This window comes from Molossus molossus, unplaced genomic scaffold (assembly GCF_014108415.1).
Source record: "Molossus molossus isolate mMolMol1 unplaced genomic scaffold, mMolMol1.p scaffold_m16_p_8, whole genome shotgun sequence".
Lineage (NCBI taxonomy): Eukaryota > Metazoa > Chordata > Mammalia > Chiroptera > Molossidae > Molossus > Molossus molossus.
In genome coordinates, this window is record NW_023425402.1 from 2,607,677 (window position 1) to 2,624,875 (window position 17,199).

The window sequence follows — 17,199 nt, forward strand, 5'->3', positions numbered from 1 at the left end:
ACCCATTGTGAAGAGAACGCAAATTACCAACAATATCAGATATACAAATATCTTCTTGAAAATTATGTTAGGTCCAGCCAGTGTGGTTCAGTGGTTGAGCATGGAACCATGCACCAAGAAGATGCCTAAGATGCCTATTGGATTCCTGATCAGGACACATGCCCAGGTTGTGGGCGGATCCCCAGTGGGGGGCATGCCAGAGGTGGCCCATCCATGATGTTTCTCTCTCTCTCCCCCTCACTTCCTCCCACTCTAAAATCAATAAAGGAAAAAATTTTTTTTAAGAAAATTATGTTATAAAATTAAATGTCCGTCTTGTCATTGGTTGCCAACATTTTGATGAATAGGTCATTCCTAGTCTATCTTTGTTCAAATTATTTGCGTATATTATGCAAATAAGTAGAACTGTGAGTTCCCCCAGCGACTTGCGCGGATGATACACTGCTCTGGACCCTTCGATTGGCTTGTTTATCCACCTTATTTGCATGACGTGATTTAATAAAGGCCCCGCCCCTCTGGTGCTTTCACCTCTCGCGAAAGGATGCGTGAGTTGAGACTCTATCCTGGTTACGTATGCTCCGCCCTCTGGCCTCTAATTCCTTCCGCCCCGTCCTCCCGCTCCGTCTCCTCCGCGGAAAGTACCACCGACACCGCATCATTCCTTTCCACTCTTGGCGTCTGTACGTGTCTCCGCTCCTATCTTCCCACGAACGCACGACGCACGGGCTCCGCCTCTTCCCCCATCCCCCGTGCAAATTCTGAGCCTCAACTGCCCAGCCGACTGGCGCCACATTCCCGCCCTATCAACACGTCTCAACGGCCGACAAGGGGGCCCGCCACTTCAGCCAATCGGCGCCCTAGCGCCTGTAAGTCCCTCCTTTTTATGCAAATACCTTACGCCTGCTCCTCACGCCCTGCTTTTTTTTTCAAATAAGAACAGCCCTGGAAAAAAAGAGGGATAGGGTAGAGAGCGTTCCGCCCTTTATGCAAATCAAGAGGCGTGTCTAGGCGCGGAGGGAGGCGGGAGTGGGGAGACGCTCCCGGGGGCGGCGGTTGCCCGGATGGGCCGTTAGTCGGAGCCCTACCGCGGAGGGAGCGAGGGAGACGGGAGGAGCCGAACCCGGCGCCATCCGCCGCCATCCGCCCCCGCCCCACCGCCATCCCACCCCGGGGAGCCCCTGGGCCCCGGTCTCGGATCCCCGCGCACCCGGCCAGGTGAGTCTGGGCGAGCCGAGTGCTTACGCCTTTTTTCAGCGCGGGAGCGGTGGTGGCAGTAGCAGCGGCGGTGGTGGCGGGCCCGGGGGGGGGGGGGGAGGACAAGCTGCCATTAGCCGCCGCCATTTTGTCCTCCTACAGCCGGGGCCTGCCTTGCCCCTCCCCCTCCGATACCACCTCCTTGGGACCAGCACTTCCAGCCCCTTGCCCAGAGTCTATATCCTGCCCTTACCCACTCCACCTTCGTGACTTAATGGGGCGACCCCCCTCTCCTGGACCGGTAACTCCCCATCCTCCGCTGTGCTGCTGACATCTCACCCCTCTCTGTGGGCCCCCTTCGCCGCCGCTGTGGGGTGGGCCGCGCCCGAAGGTCCTCTTGGAGAGTCTCCTTCCCACTTCCATCACCCAGCGCAAGGGCCCTCTTCTTGACGCCCCTTTTTGCGTCGAGTCACTCCCACTCTGGAATCTTGCTTTTATCCCGTGTATTTGCTCTCTACGTACCTCCATCTCTCTTCCTTTTTCCTTTTTCTTATTCCTTCTTTTCTTTAGTACCCTAACACCCCACTTCTTGCTGGTCTCTTGACACTAACCCCTTAACTTTGCTCTGCATCCTTTTCCTATCATTTCTGCTTACGTGTATTATTTCCCACCTGCTTTCGTCTTCATTCTTTTATTAGTCTTAGTCTCTTGAGACTCTTTTATCCCCTTTTCCTTCATATATTTTTCAAAGATTGGCCTCCTTAAACACTTACAAAGCAGTCCCCATCCTCTCATCTAATCTGTTCTAAAGTTCTCCCCAATTTTAGTTTTCATCCTGACCCTGTCTGGATTTCCCACCCCCTCCCATCTCTTTCCTTTACACCATTCCCCTTGTAAACCATTGCCTGGTTAGTCCCAAAGCGACTGACGTGCAGAGTTTTGCCTGCTTGGGGAGCAGGGGGTATTAGAAGGAGAAATGACTACAGTTGGACTTTCTTACTGAGGATAGGAAAATGAAGTTGGCTTTGGCCTTGGGCTCATGGTTACAGGGTACTCTTGAAGTGTGGCTCCATAATGCTTTGTTTTTCTCACATCTACATAGGGTAAGCCAGAACCTGCCAGCATTGCACCTGCAGACAAGATATTTTCCCCAAGAGCTGGGATGGGGGCAAGTGTAGTAAAGGGTGGGGTATTCTAAATACTTGGGGTTCAGTACCTTGGGAGTGTTTAAAATCCTATCTTCATGAGGAATTCTCTGGCACCATCCCCCAGTCTGGCTGAGCAAGCTCATAAAATTCTTAAACTCCGGCATACCTTCCTGCAAACCTCCCTCAGATGGAGTGAGGTACTGGGAATGGAACCTGGGCACAGTTAGGGTATCTAATAAATCGGGGATCTAAAGCTTTGTTCCTTGCATGATAGAGCTGTATGACTCTTTCTGGTTTTGGGGGGGCTTGAATTTGCCCTGTTTTATTGTGGGTTTTTAAAATGATTTTGGTGAAGAGATTATTATTTGTAGGGATAATGAAGAGGTGGTTATCCTTTACAGACTGGCACAGAAAGGAGAGTCTTCGTATTAGGAGGAAACTAGATTTTTATTTGTATTTCCTTGGCAAGAGGTGTCTGGGTGAGAGGGAACATGGTATTTGGGCACTGTGGGAAGTGATTAAATCATGGTTGCTTAAAGGGATTGAAGAGTTTGAATAGGCTGAAGGAAAAGATACCAGAGGGCCACATATCTGGGCTCCTAATAAGAACAAAAGGGATCGTCTATTGGAGTCTAAAGGGAGCAGAAACTGAAACACGTGGTGTTTGGCTCACAGGCTCCGGCACGTTTCGGGGGAAGTGCCTGTAGGACCCAACGTACTCAATGAGCTTCCAGCGCAATGTCCGATCGCTCGGGGCCGACTGCCAAGGGGAAGGATGGAAAGAAGTATTCCTCGCTCAACCTGTTTGATACGTATAAGGGCAAGTCCTTAGAGATCCAGAAACCCACTGGTGAGAGTCCTGCAAAGATGCTCCTAATTATTGGAGGCTGGGTATCAATGGGGCATGTGTTTTAGAGCTCTTTGAAGGGAAATGGCTACAGTACAGTTTATTAAAAAAAAAAAAAATACTAGAGGAACACCAGAGACTCCACAGCTATATCTTGGATTCTGTAGAAGACATTGGGCTTTGGGTAAACACCAATTACCCTCCTACAAAGGCGTGTCTGTGGTTCCCTGTCTTTGGACACGTAAGAATTGGAGGCAAAGAAATGTGGACTTGGAGAAGTCTGGAGCCAGCTTGTTCCTTGCGGGCTCAAGATCAACCATCCCACATAGGCGTCTTGGATGTAATGCCTGTCAGCCTTCCTGATAGGGTTTCAGAGATTGCTGAGGACAAAGGAAGGGGTGGTTTCTAAGAGAAGTTTGATAGTAGGACACTGAGGATGCCTAAGTGATACATAGGCTAGGATACTGTCAGATCTACCATGTGAGGCATTTTTTCACCTTCTCTCCACCTTTTCTCCAGTTGCCCCTCGCCATGGCCTGCAGAGTCTTGGGAAAGTTGCCATTGCCCGGCGTATGCCACCCCCAGCCAACCTTCCAAGCCTGAAAGCCGAGAACAAAGGCAATGACCCCAACGTCTCACTAGTGCCGAAAGACGGAACAGGATGGGCAAGCAAACAGGAGCAGTCCGACCCCAAGAGGTAGAGAGAGGCTTGGGGGACCTAGAGTGATACGTATTTTTACATTGAACTTCAGGATGAACTGACTTAGTCTAGCCTAGGCACATAGTCTAGCCTAGGCACATAGCCAGAGTCAAAGAGGGAAGCCCCTCCCCTGCCTAGTCCAGGACTCTTGTTCCATGACTAAGGAATGGTACCTTTAGCTTTTTGTTAGACAGAAACAGCATGAAGAGACGGGTGGCAGGTTATGCAGGGTGATATGGTTACGATATTTGTAAGTAGTAGCAAATATATCTGGATTCATTTCCTACTCTCCAGTTGGAGAAGTAGAGGAGGCACCTCAGGCTCTGTATAAGCTTCCTACCCTTCCATCCCCTCAGTTCCGATGCCTCAATCGCTCAGCCGCCGGAATCGCAGCCACTGCCGGCTTCACAGACGCCTGCCTCGAACCAGCTGAAACGACCCCCAGCAGCCCCCGAGGTATCTGTTATTGAGGAGATGGGAGCAAGAATGGCTGGTAGCTCCCCACCTATATCACCATTTATTATCTCTGCTTCCCCAGAACACTCCTTCGGTTCCAAGCGGGGTAAAGTCCTGGGCACAAACCAGCGTCACCCATGGAGCACATGGAGATGGTGAGTGCAGGGCTATTTGGGGAGCTCACTCTGGGCACCATGGAGCCCTACACTGTACCTCCAGTGAAGTGTCCTCAGTCGTCTTGGGCTAAATTTCTGGGGTCTTAATCAGTATCATGGAGCACATGAGCAAGTTTGTCTCGGTCTTATATGAGCGTGAGGAGGGTATCCCAGAACTGCCCGTGCTTCTTGGGGAATGAGCACTTAAGGCATACGGACGGGGTGGGTTTGAAGGCAAGAACCTGATAATTTGGTACCTGTCAGAACCTTCCTCTTTCACAGTGCATCCTCAGTAAATATACTCTGTCTCCTGCTCCACTCCTCAACCACAACAGGTGGAAGGGCATCAAGCCTACTGTCACGATTCTCTCGAGAGGAATTTCCGACCCTGCAGGCGGCTGGCGACCAGGACAAGGCTGCCAAGGAAAGGGAGTCTGCCGAACAGTCGTCTGGGCCCGGACCAAGCCTCCGCCCCCAAAGTAAGTGGTTGCCATTTGGGAAGGGAGGGTGTGGGTAGGTGGTTGAGGGTTTACCTTCTGGCTGGGATATTACCCTGTTCCATCTCAGAGCTAAGTGCTCATCATCATTTTCAGCTCTGTTCACTGTCTGCCTTTTCCAAAATACAGATTCTACAACTTGGAGGGACGGAGGTGGGCGTGGCCCTGATGAGCTGGAGGGCCCAGACTCCAAACTTCATCATGGCCATGATCCCCGGGGGGGACTGCAGCCTTCTGGCCCACCCCAGTTCCCTCCCTACCGAGGAATGATGCCGCCCTTCGTAAGTTCAGATATCTTGTTGGATTGGTTGCACTGGAAGCTAGAGTTAGAAATTAGGACTTAGTCTTTGGAGGGGACAACTGGAAAGCAGGGGCCTGTGACATAGAGTGAGAACAGAGAGAATGATAGTTCTGGGAAGCTGGCAGGCTAGCAGGCTCTTTGACCATCCCTCTGAGCAGCTGCTCTTGGGCCCTTTTGCAGATGTATCCCCCATATCTCCCATTCCCTCCGCCCTATGGACCCCAGGGGCCTTACCGATACCCCACCCCTGATGGGCCCAGGTGAGTAATGCCAGGTCTGGGTTTGTGATTGGGGATGGGGGAATGCCTATTGGTGGAGGGAGGTTTTCTAACCAGGGCGTTCAGTCTTTTATGTGGTTGTACACCCTGCTATCTTTTACCTTCCCTCCTATTTGCTTTTTCATACACAGCCGTTTTCCCCGCGTGGTAGGCCCCCGGGGCTCAGGGCCACCAATGCGCCTTATAGAGCCTATGGGTCGGCCTTCCATTCTTAAAGAGGATAACCTCAAAGAGTTTGACCAGTTGGACCAAGAGAATGATGATGGTTGGGCAGGTAAGTGAGTATTAAGGATCAAGCATTTTGGTCTTAAAAGGCCCCTGGCTACCCCAGTCCCCCATCTCCCAAAAGAAAAAGAAAACTTTTTGAGAATCAAGAAAAAGAAGAAATGCAAAGAAAACACACACACGCACATGCGCGCGTGGCAGGCCCAGCTGGTGTGGCTCAGTGGTTGAGTATTGACCCATGCACCAAGAGGTCACTGGTTTGATTCCCAGTCAGGGCACATGCCCAGGTTGTGGGCCTGATCCCCAGTGAGGGGCATGCAGGAGGTGGCCAATCCATGCTCTTTGTCATCAATGTTTCTCCCTTTTTGGCTCTTGCTCTCTGTTTAAAATCAATAAAGAAAAACGTTTTTTAAAAGGGCAGGATCTGGTAAGGAAAAAACAGAGGGTTGTGTGGGAGAAAAGCAGACATTGGTGGGTAGTGAAGATACATGGAGGAAAGCCAAGTCCTGGTAATGAACTACAAGGGCTGAGAATGACAAGACCAGTGGATCCAAACTTCAGAGGGAGTAGCTGGCCATGGTGGTGCATTTCATCACATAGTTCCAGAACACTTACTGTGTCCCAGAAGATTCTTGAGGTCACAAGCAGAATGATTGGGTTACTACTCTTCACATTTTCCCCCAGGGGCCCATGAGGAGGTCGACTACACTGAAAAACTCAAGTTCAGTGATGAGGAGGACGGACGAGACTCCGATGAGGACGGAGCTGAGGGCCAGTGAGTTAGGGCCCTCTAGGGAGGGGCTGGGCTCAGTTTCTCTCGTGCTAATTACACTCTTAAAGGAGCTGGGTTGCCACTGATTTTAAATCCACTGTTGGTCTGCTCACAGCAAGGAGTCCCAGTCAGCTGCTGGTGAGGAACAGCCCCCTGAAGCAGATGGCAAAAAGGGCAACCACACCGGCAGTGACCCGCCTCCTCCCAAGACAGCCTGGGTAGAGACTTCTCGGCCTCCAGAGACAGAGTCGGGGCCTTCTGCCCCAAAGCCTCCTCCACCCCCACCTCACCGGGGCCCCACTGGGAACTGGGGCCCCCCTGGCGATTACCCAGTGAGTGTCTACAATGAGGGTTTGAGGGGGTCAGTTGTGACTGATACTATCAGCTGTGATTGAAGGAGCAGTAATAGAGGAAGCTGGAAAGTGGGTTGAAAATGGGCTGTAGGAAGTGTAGAGCTTTAGAGAATCTCTGACAAGGTTTGGAACATCCTTGGTGCTAGGGGTGTTGGGGTGAAATTGGGGTGCTAGAGGCCCGGGTGTTTGGACTTCTGAAAGAAGAAAGGAAATGAAGATTAAGATGATGAGCCCTGACCAGTTTGGCTCAGCAGTTGAGCGTCAGCCTGCAGATCAGAGAGTCCTGGGTTCGGTTCCTGCTAGGGGCACGTACCACCAAAAATAAAAAATGATGGGTTTGTTCCAACCTAGAGAGGCCATCAACCCAAGGCCTGGTCCTTGCACCTATAGCTAGAGACAGCTGATCAGTCTATAAGAGAGATCGTAAATATAATGACTGACACCTCTGGCCCCGCTGGGTCTGCCCATTGACAGGATCGTGGGGGTCCACCCTGCAAGCCCCCAGCTCCTGAAGACGAGGATGAAGCGTGGCGGCAGCGGCGAAAGCAGTCTTCATCTGAGATCTCCCTGGCCGTGGAGCGGGCCCGGCGACGACGAGAAGAGGAAGAACGCCGTATGCAGGAGGAGCGTCGGGCAGCCTGTGCTGAGAAGCTCAAGCGACTTGATGAGAAGTTTGGGGCACCAGACAAGCGGCTCAAAGCAGAGCCTGCTGCCCCACCTGCTGCCCTTCCTGCCCCAGTGCCACCACCTGCTGTCCCCAAAGAACTCCCCACACCTCCAGCTCCTTCACCAGCACCAGCCCCAACACCAGAAAAAGAACCGGAAGAGCCAGCACAGGCTCCTCCTGCCCAGTCCACCCCCACTCCAGGTGTGGCTCCATCTCCCATCCTGGTGAGTGGTGTTGGCAGTACCAGTAGCACCAGCAGTGGCAGCTTCGAAGCCAGCCCAGGTATGGAGATGGGGATAGGTGCTACCAGGTGGCAGGTTGCTCTCTGCTTGGGTCAAGGCTGTGTGTAGGAAGGATGGGAGGAAGTGAAATAGAAGGCAAATTGTTTGGGCTTGTTGGATTGTAAGTGTGAGGGAGAGGTTTTTTTACCTGAATTCCTTAATAGCAGTGACCTGAAACCACTATCCACAGCCTCATGTGGAGCAAGACTCTAAAGTGTTTTGTTGGTTTCGTGGGATGTTAATTCCACCATACCATTGGCTCTTGAGAGGCTGTGAAGTGTTTTATGTGTTGTAAGTGGGAAAGATCCTTAGCGAAGTAGAGGTGAGAGCTGAAATTGTGGGGGTGTTCATGGAATGTCTGTGGTGGGCTGGGCCACTCTGATAGTTGTCTTTTCATCAATGCAGTGGATCCCCAACTGCCCTCAAAAGAGTGTCCTGAACCACCAGAAGAGGTTCCTTCTCCTACCACACCCCCAGCCCCAAAGGTGGAATCTAAGGGTGATGGGGTTGGTCCCATCCGACAGCCCCCAGGCCAGGGCTTGGGCTACCCCAAATATCAGAAGTCATTGCCTCCTCGATTCCAGCGACAGCAGCAGGTAAGGTCAAGTTACTTCATCTCTTAAGGGCTGCTTCTCTCCCTAGCTCCAACCTTTATAGTGTTCATTAGTTCCCTTTTGGGCCCTTCTACCAGTTCTTTCTCCATCTGGTTTGGGTATATGCCACGTGTGTTGACTGGTTTCTGTGCTAGTTCTTCTGTCTGGGGGTGGGAGCCTTGACACCTCTCTTACCTCCTCAGGAGCAGCTCTTGAAGCAGCAACAGCAGCAGTGGCAGCAGCATCAACAGGGCTCTACCCCACCTGCCCCAGTGCCCCCGTCACCACCACAGCCTGTGACCATGGGGGCTGTGCCAGCTCCACAGGCTCCACCCCCCAAGGCCCTGTACCCAGGTGCTCTGGGCCGGCCCCCACCCATGCCCCCAATGAACTTTGATCCCCGTTGGATGATGATTCCTCCTTATGTGGACCCCCGGCTACTCCAGGGCCGACCCCCTCTGGACTTCTATCCTCCTGGTGTGCACCCCTCTGGTAAGGGGCCTTTAGTCCTGGAACGTGGGGCCCACATCTTGCTGTTGGGTAAAGGGCCCCCAGTGAAGGAGGCATGGGCACATGCTTAGCACTGCTGAGGTAGCTTTGTGACAGGGATGGGCTTGGGGAAGAAAGAAACAGTGGTCCTTTTTTGGCCAGGATTTACTTGGAGAGGATTGATTGATTGTTTGATTGATTGATTGATTGATTGATTTACTGGGAAGCTGCATGGCTGACCCTGTTTGGGAGGCCCAGACTTCTGGGATTAAGAGGTAGAGGAGCCCTGGCCGGTTTGGCTCAGCGGTTGGAGCATCGGCCTGCGGACCAGAGAGTCCTGGGTTCAGTTCCCGCTAGGGGCACGTACCAAAAAAAAAAAGGTAGCCCTGGCCGGTTTGGCTCAGCGGTTAGAGCGTCGGCCTGCGGTCCGGAGAGACCCGGGTTCGGTTCCCGCTAAGGGCACGTACTTCGGTTGCAGTTTGTCCCCGGCCCTGGTTGGTCGTGCGGGTGGCAGCCACTCGATGTGTCCCTTCACGTCAATGTTTCTCTTTCTCTCTCCCTTCCTCTCTCTCTCCTTCCCACTCTAAAAAAAAAGAGGAGCCGATGTTGACTTAACTGACTGGGAGGATTAGACTGGGGAGATGCTTATTGGCCTATCGTGTGAGAAAAGGTTATTGTTTCCTCAGGCCTCGTTCCCCGGGAGCGCTCAGACAGTGGAGGCTCAAGCTCAGAGCCATTTGAGCGCCATGCAGCCCCCCTCTTACGGGATCGGGGCACCCCACCAGTGGATCCAAAGTTGGCCTGGGTAGGAGATGTCTTCACCACCACATCCACTGACCCTCGCCCACTTACCTCACCACTGCGACAGGCTGCCGATGTGGATGACAAGGGATTGAGGTGAGTGAGAGAGAAACTGGTGAGTTCCTAGTGGAAGTATCAAGGCTAGGAGGAGAGACGCTGGGCTATTGATGAGGTGATAGAGGTAAACATGAAAGGAGTGTTGAGGTCATAATGAAGTGTTCTGTTTCCCCATCTAGTTTCAGTTTTTCTCGTCCTGAGATGTTCATTTCCATTCTTTGTCTCTCTCTTCAGGAGTGAGACCCCTCCAGTACCTCCCCCACCAACCTATCTGGCCAGTTATCCCGGCTTTCCTGAAAATGGAGCCCCTGGGCCTCCCATCCCTCGCTTCCCTCTGGAGGAGCCAGCTGCCCCAGGGCCCCGTCCACTCCCCTGGTCCCCAGGCAATGACGAGGCAGCCAAAACACAAGCTTCACCGCCCAAGAAGGAGACCCCCAAGGAGGAAACGCCACAGCTAACAGGGCCAGAAGCCAACCGAAAACCCACCCGTGGAGTTGGAAGCCAAGGCCCCCAAGCAGCTCGCAGAGAGAGCCGCACTGAGACCCGCTGGGGCCCGCGCCCAGGCAGTAGTCGTCGTGGGGTTCCTCCAGAGGAGCCAGGGGCGCCTCCCCGCCGGGCTGGGCCTATAAAGAAACCCCCACCACCTACAAAAGTCGAAGAGCTGCCTCCCAAGCCCCTGGAACAGGGGGATGAAACCCTCAAGGTCTCAAAGCCAGACCCACTCAAGATAGCAAAAGGGAAGATGGGGGGCCCCAAGGAGACTGCACCTAGTGGGAACCTTTCACCGGCCCCAAGGCTTCGGAGGGACTATTCATATGAGAGAGTGGGTCCTACCTCCTGCCGGGGTCGGGGTCGAGGCGAGTATTTTGCCAGAGGGAGAGGTTTCCGGGGGACCTATGGGGGACGAGGGCGTGGAGCCCGAAGCCGAGAGTTCCGCAGTTACCGAGAGTTTCGTGGAGATGATGGGCGTGGAGGTGCGGCAGGGGGACCCAGCCACCCCCCTGCTCCCCGAGGTCGCACTGCCAGCGAGACACGAAGTGAGGGGTCCGAGTATGAAGAAATCCCCAAGCGACGCCGGCAACGGGGCTCGGAAACAGGCAGCGAGACCCATGAGAGCGATCTGGCCCCCTCAGACAAGGAGGCCCCCCCACCCAAGGAAGGTGTTCTCTCCCAGGTCCCTCTTGCTCCCCCACCATCAGCAGCTCCTTCACCAGCCCCAGCTCGTTTTTCTACTGCCCGTGGTGGACGAGTCTTCACTCCTAGAGGGGTGCCATCCCGCCGGGGCCGGGGTGGAGGGCGGCTCCCTCCACCCATTTGCCCTGGCTGGAGCACTCCAGCCAAGTCTCTGGCCCCCAAGAAGCCTCCAGCTGGTCCTTTGCCAAGTAAGGAGCCTTTGAAAGAGAAGCTGATCCCAGGGCCTCTGTCCCCCATGGCCCGCGGAGGCAGCAGTGCAGGCAGCAACCTGGGCGTGGGTGTGGAAGACGGAGAGCGGCCTCGAAGGAGGCGACATGGGAGGGCTCAGCAGCAGGACAAACCACCTAGGTTTCGGAGGCTGAAGCAGGAACGGGAATGTGCTGCCAGAGGGACCGAGGGCAAGCGCTCTTCCCCAGCCCTTCCAGCCTGCAGCCCAGGACCAGAGGAGGCCCTCACAGCAGGGGCAGTGCCTCCGCCACCCCGCCGGGCAGCTGCCAAGTCTCCTGATCTGTCAAACCAGAACTCAGACCAGGCCAATGAGGAGTGGGAGACTGCATCTGAGAGCAGCGACTTTGCCAGCGAGCGCCGCGGGGACAAGGAGGCTCCCCCACCAGCACAGCTGACCCCCAAGATTGTGGGAACTGGGGGTGGGGGCGGTGGCGCTGGACCGGGCATTTCAAACATGTCTCGTGGCGATCTGAGCCAGAGAGCCAAGGATCTGAGCAAGCGGAGCTTCTCAAGCCAGCGGCCCAGCATGGACAGGCAGAGCCGGCGCCCAGGCCCCAGCAGCAAGGCTGGCAGCAGTGGAGGAGGTGGGGGTCCTGGAGGGAGGACCGGCCCAGGGCGAGGGGACAAGCGGAGCTGGCCCTCTCCCAAGAACCGAAGGTGGGTAGGCACAGGCTAAATTTGTTCTTAAGTTTAAGAAATTGGGGGAGGGGAGACATGTGCGAAAGGGAAGGTTGGGTGGTGGTGTTTGGAGACCCGAGGGCTGTTAGGCCCTAGGATATCCATGTCTGCCTGAAGGAGCTGGGAAGCAGTTGATAGAGTCAGGAACACCCACCTATCCCTCATTCACTCTACTCTTAGAATTCCTTAGAAAAGCTTGGAGACACCTGGATTTGCACAGGGAAGAACAGAGGTTGAAAGAGTTTTGTAGGGAAAGGGTAACAATTTGGCGAATTCTGAAGCTGATCTATTTTCTTTCAGCCGCCCTCCGGAGGAGCGTCCCGCAGGGCTTCCTTTGCCTCCCCCGCCCCCCAGCAGTTCTGCTGTCTTCCGCCTGGACCAAGTGATCCACAGCAACCCTGCTGGCATCCAACAGGCTCTGGCCCAGCTCAGCAGCCGCCAGGGGAGTGCAGCTGCACCAGGAGGGCACCCAAGGCCCAAGCCTGGGCCTCCACAAACCCCTCAAGGCCCCTCCCCTCAGCCCCCAACCCGCTATGACCCTCAGAGGGCCAACAACAGCAGCATTAGCATCAGTTCTGGTAAGCTGGAGGAGCTAAGGGTGGGACTGTGTCCCCACAGGTCAGGTGTTGAAGGGGGAAGAGTCTGGCTTGGGGACCCTGTTGCTGGATGTCTGCATCTAGTGGGGATGGAGGGATTGGGGTGTGGGGCAAGGAGGAAATGCTGGGGTCAGTAATAGAGCGAGGCTGGTGCTGACGGATTTCCCCTTTTCCCCAGACCTCCACTTCGAGGAGCCAGGGCCGATGGTGAGGGGGGTGGGCGGGACTCCCCAGGATTGTGCCGGGGTTAATCCCTTCCCCCCCAAACGGCGGGAGCGGCCTCCCAGAAAACCGGAGCTGCTGCAGGAGGTGAGGGATGGGGCTTGAGATTGTGCTTCATTGCCCACTCCAAGGGCTCTCACACCTTTCTCCACCCTGCCTGTTCCCACCCCGAAGTCTCAGCGTGCGGCGCTGCATGCTCCTACCTGCCCCGCATTGCCCCTCACTGCGCTGTCCTGGTTCTTGAAGTTCCCCAGTTCCCAGCTCATTCATGTTTTGCCTCTGATCTTTCTCACCTTTAGGAATCTTTGCCACCTTCTCATAGCTCTGGATTCTTGGGCCCTAAACCTGAGGGCCCAGGCCCTCAGAGAGAGTCCAGAGATGCAGGAACAGAAGCCCTGACCCCTCACATCTGGAATCGTTTACATACTGGTGAGTAAAGCTGAGCAGGACCGGCGGAGAGCTAGATGGGCCTCACAAGTGTCGTCCTTACATCCTCTGTCCATTGGTGCTCTTCCCAGCCACTAGTCGGAAGAGTTACCGGCCTGGCCCCATGGAGCCTTGGATGGAACCCCTGAGTCCTTTTGAGGACGTGGCTGGCACAGAGGTGAGTGAGGACAGGAGGGAGTGTCTGAGGTGGGGTTTTATCGAGCACTGGCCACTTCCTCATCTGTTCTGGGTTGGGTCTGGGTTCCCTCATATAGTTGTTTCCTGTCTACAGTTTGTCTATGTATACCAGTCAGGTATTAGGGTGTTTTTTACCCTAGTTAACTAACTCCTTCTCCACTCCCCTCAGATGAGTCAGTCTGACAGTGGGGTGGACCTGAGTGGGGATTCTCAGGTATCGTCAGGTCCCTGCAGCCAGCGAAGTTCCCCTGATGGAGGACTCAAGGGGGCAGCAGAGGGGCCCCCCAAGCGGCCTGGAGGCCCCTCACCCCTGAATGCTGTTCCTGGTGAGGGTCTACCTGGCTCTGAACCCTCTGAACCTCCTAGGAGACGGCCACTTGCCCCCCCTGATGGGGACAGAAAGGTAAAAGGCCAAGAAAGGGTAAGCGGAGTGTTTCTGGGACTCCGGCTATAGCCCTACCTTCGTTTCCCCTTCTATGTGTTCTGGGATACCCTTATTTTGGGCTTCAGTTTTCTTCCCCCAACCCCAGTTTACTGTGTTCCCCAACCCAGGAGCTGCCCCGGGAGCAGCCTCTGCCCCCCGGTCCCATTGGCACAGAACGATTGCAGCGTATAGACCGAGGGCCTGAGCCTGGTTCCCTGCGGCCATCCCATCGACCCAGCCCCCCAGTCCAGTTTGGCACCAGTGAGAAGGTGTGTGTGGGCTGTATCTGGGTATCTTGGGTTGGGTGGAGAGAAGGGAAGAACTGGAGGGGGACTGGAGGACACATCTGAATCGGGACAATCTTCCCTTGCTCATGATCACAGGATTCAGACATGCACCTAGTGGCAGGAGACAGTGTAACAGCAGAGAAGGCGCTAACAGCATCGGTCACTGAGGTACATAGGAGAGGGAGCCTTTGGTGGAAAGGTCTCAGATTTCTGGAGAGGATGGCCCAGAGAGCCCTCTTGACAAGGCTTCTCCTTTCCAGGCCATACCTATATCCCGAGAGTGGGAGCTGCTCCCTAGTGCTTCTGCCTCCACCGAGCCACAACCACAATCCAAGAACCTAGGTTCTGGGCACTGTGCCCCAGAGCCCAGCTCCTCAGGCCCGCGCTTGTACCCTGAGATCTTCTATGGCAGCCCTGGGCCTCCCAGCTCTCAGGTAGGTCTTCCTGTCCCATGACCCCTTTCTGCCTGCTATCCCTTACAACAAAGCCTTTCCAGTATCTGTATAGTTTTAAAATATTTTTTGTCATTTAATTTTTCTTCCTTTTACTGTAGGTGGTGGGGTGGGTGAGCTTTTCTTGACCAGAGAAACTGGAGCTAGTCCAGCTTTGCTCTTCTGTAGGTCTCAGGGGGAGCCATAGACTCTCAGTTACATCCCAACAATGGAGGCTTCCGCTCTGGGACACCCTCAGTACACTCTTACAGGTAAGACCAGATGCCGGTGGGTGGGTGTCACAAGGAAATGGAGCCATGCTTCTGGGGAGAGTGGGGAGGGGCATTTCTAAGTACCAGAAGCTAGTAGACTTAAAGCAGTACTCAGACTGAAGGGATAAATGACTGGCCGACTCCGACACCTTTCCTCCCCCTTGCCCCAATGTCTTTCCAGGTCACAGCCCCTGTACCTCCCCCCAGGCCCAGCACCCCCCTCAGCACTGCTTTCGGGGGTGGCTGTCAAGGGCCAGTTTCTGGATTTCTCAGCACTGCAAGCAACAGAGCTGGGGAAGTTGCCGGCTGGAGTTCTCTACCCTCCACCTTCCTTTCTGTACTCTCCAGCCTTCTGCCCCAGCCCTCTTCCTGACCCACCCTTGCTTCAGGTAAGAGGTGGGCAGGGCTTAGGGAGCTAGTGGGTGGAGGAGAATGCTTTTGGAGGAGTTGACATAATTTCCCCAATGCCCAACAGGTGCGCCAGGATCTGCCGTCCCCCTCAGATTTTTATTCAACTGCTCTGCAACCTGGCAGCCAGAGTGGCTTCCTCCCCTCAGGGGCACCTGCCCAGCAGGTACTTTTTATCTTTCCACTTCCCCTTCAGTTTCTTTCTGTCCAACCTCTGGTTTTTTTAATTTGTTTTGACTCTATCTACGGTTTTCTGACATTTCTCTCTGCCCCCAACACAGACCCATATTTCTTGTTACAGATGCTTCTACCCATGGTGGACTCACAGCTGCCTATGGTGAACTTTGGCTCCCTGCCACCAGCGCCGCCTCCTGCCCCACCTCCCCTTTCTCTGTTACCTGTGGGCCCTGCTCTGCAGCCCCCCAGTTTGGCTGTGCGGCCCCCACCTGCTCCTCGGGTGCTGCCTTCACCTGCCAGGCCCTTCCCCCCTAGCTTGGGGCGAGCAGAGGTAAGGTACAGGAACTGTAGTGCTAAGCAACTCCAAGAGTTAGGGGAAGGGGAGGGTGGCGTTCGTTCTCTCAAGATGAATGGGTTGAGAGACGGGAGGCTCATGGGTTGTTTTTCCTTTAGCTTCACCCAGTAGAACTAAAGCCGTTCCAGGATTATCGAAAACTGAGCAACCTTGGGGGACCCGGGTCATCACGAACTCCCCCAGCTGGAAGGCAAGAGAAGGGACTGGGGATGCAGACTGCGCACCTCTAAGGCCTTTCTTACTTTGGGGATGTGGGGGCAGGTCTTAAGTTTGCCCTAAACACTTTTTCTCCTTTAGGTCTTTCTCTGGCCTCAGTTCCCGTCTCAAAGCCCCACCCTCTACCTATAGTGGTGTCTTCCGCACCCAGCACATTGACCTTCACCAGCAGGTGAGGGAGAAATCCCCATGTCCCCCAGTCTGAATTCTCAAGTTACTACCCAAGTCTGTCCTTCCATTCCTGACCTCCCAGTGTGAATGGAGCCCTACTTCCTCTTCCACATGTACCTGCCCCCCAGGCCTCCCCACCTGACGCCCTACGCTGGATGCCGAAGCCTTGGGAGCGGACAGGGCCACCTTCCCGAGAAGGGTCTTCCCGACAGGCAGAAGAGCCTGGGTCCCGAGGGGACAAGGAGCCTAGGTTGCCTCCACCCCGCTGAGGGAGTTCCCCTTGCCCCTACCCCCCAGGCCTTGTATATAGATTATAAATATATAAGGGGGAAAAGGGGTGGGTGGGAGGGTTTGTGGGGCTGGGGCCTCGCTTCCCCTCCTCCCTGCTCCCCTGGTCCCCTATCCCTGGGGCCATTTGTTAAAAAAATAATAATAATAAAAGAATTTAAAAAATATTTCCAAAATGATTGGGGGGTGGTAGGTTGGTTGTTTACAATCTCTTGTAGCATACATAACAGTGCCAAGTAATCTGTAGAGTAGGTTCAGTCAGAGAACTAATTGTTACTTAACCCCAGTGATCTTTTCTAACAAACTCCCTCACAACTTAATCATTTTTATTGTATCTTGTTTTTGTATTTTTGTTAAGTTTTCTTGTTTTGGTATTTTTTTTCATCCTCACCGGAGGATATTTTTCCATTCATTTTTAGACTAGAAGGGGAGGGAGGGAGAGAAACATCAACGTGCGAGAGAGACCCCAATTGGTTGCATCTTCAATGGGGATCAAACCTACACCCAGGTACATGTCCTTGACTGGGAATTGAACCTGAGACCCTTCAGTCCACCGGCTGACACTCTGACCACTGACTCCAACTGGCCAGGGCTGTATCTTAGTTTTGTGGGGCAGGAATTGGAGCTGGTCTGTTAGGCAAATTATCTTGGGCCAGCCAGTGAAGTCAGTCGGTTACCAGTCTGCAGCTGACAGCTGGACTGGTCCCACTGAACTTCTCTCGTGTGTCTGGGGCCTTGGTGGGGCATTTGGACTTGTCAACCAGTGAGAATGTGGCTCCTCTAAGATGTTCTGAGTCATCAGCTCTCATGCCCA

At 54.3% G+C, this 17,199-nt stretch overlaps 1 protein-coding gene and 1 non-coding gene across 5 annotated transcripts; both read left to right on the top strand.

Moving 5' to 3' along the window:
* Positions 1-742: 742 nt before the first annotated feature.
* Positions 743-16,550, top strand: PRRC2A (proline rich coiled-coil 2A). Of its 4 annotated transcripts, none has more exons than XM_036248197.1 (31): positions 743-866; positions 3,018-3,192; positions 3,709-3,886; positions 4,246-4,345; positions 4,428-4,500; positions 4,836-4,979; positions 5,127-5,278; positions 5,479-5,558; positions 5,708-5,850; positions 6,486-6,576; positions 6,689-6,905; positions 7,401-7,875; positions 8,280-8,470; positions 8,671-8,959; positions 9,643-9,853; positions 10,049-11,893; positions 12,215-12,492; positions 12,689-12,819; positions 13,032-13,161; positions 13,251-13,336; positions 13,526-13,759; positions 13,909-14,049; positions 14,164-14,235; positions 14,328-14,501; positions 14,688-14,770; positions 14,952-15,159; positions 15,246-15,344; positions 15,480-15,686; positions 15,809-15,900; positions 16,008-16,098; positions 16,226-16,550. In XM_036248197.1, exons 2-31 carry the CDS (start codon positions 3,081-3,083, stop codon positions 16,364-16,366), a joined length of 6,468 nt encoding a protein of 2,155 aa, XP_036104090.1. In that variant the 5' UTR covers positions 743-866; positions 3,018-3,080; the 3' UTR covers positions 16,367-16,550. The 4 variants fall into 4 exon arrangements, with proteins under 4 accessions (XP_036104090.1, XP_036104089.1, XP_036104092.1 ...); XM_036248196.1 differs by lacking the exon at positions 743-866 and adding an exon at positions 1,069-1,215; XM_036248198.1 differs by lacking the exon at positions 743-866 and adding an exon at positions 1,448-1,495.
* On the top strand, positions 3,388-3,518 carry LOC118622125. Its single transcript, XR_004957944.1, has one exon. It is a non-coding gene; the product is annotated as a small nucleolar RNA SNORA38 (small nucleolar RNA).
* Positions 16,551-17,199: the final 649 nt, after the last annotated feature.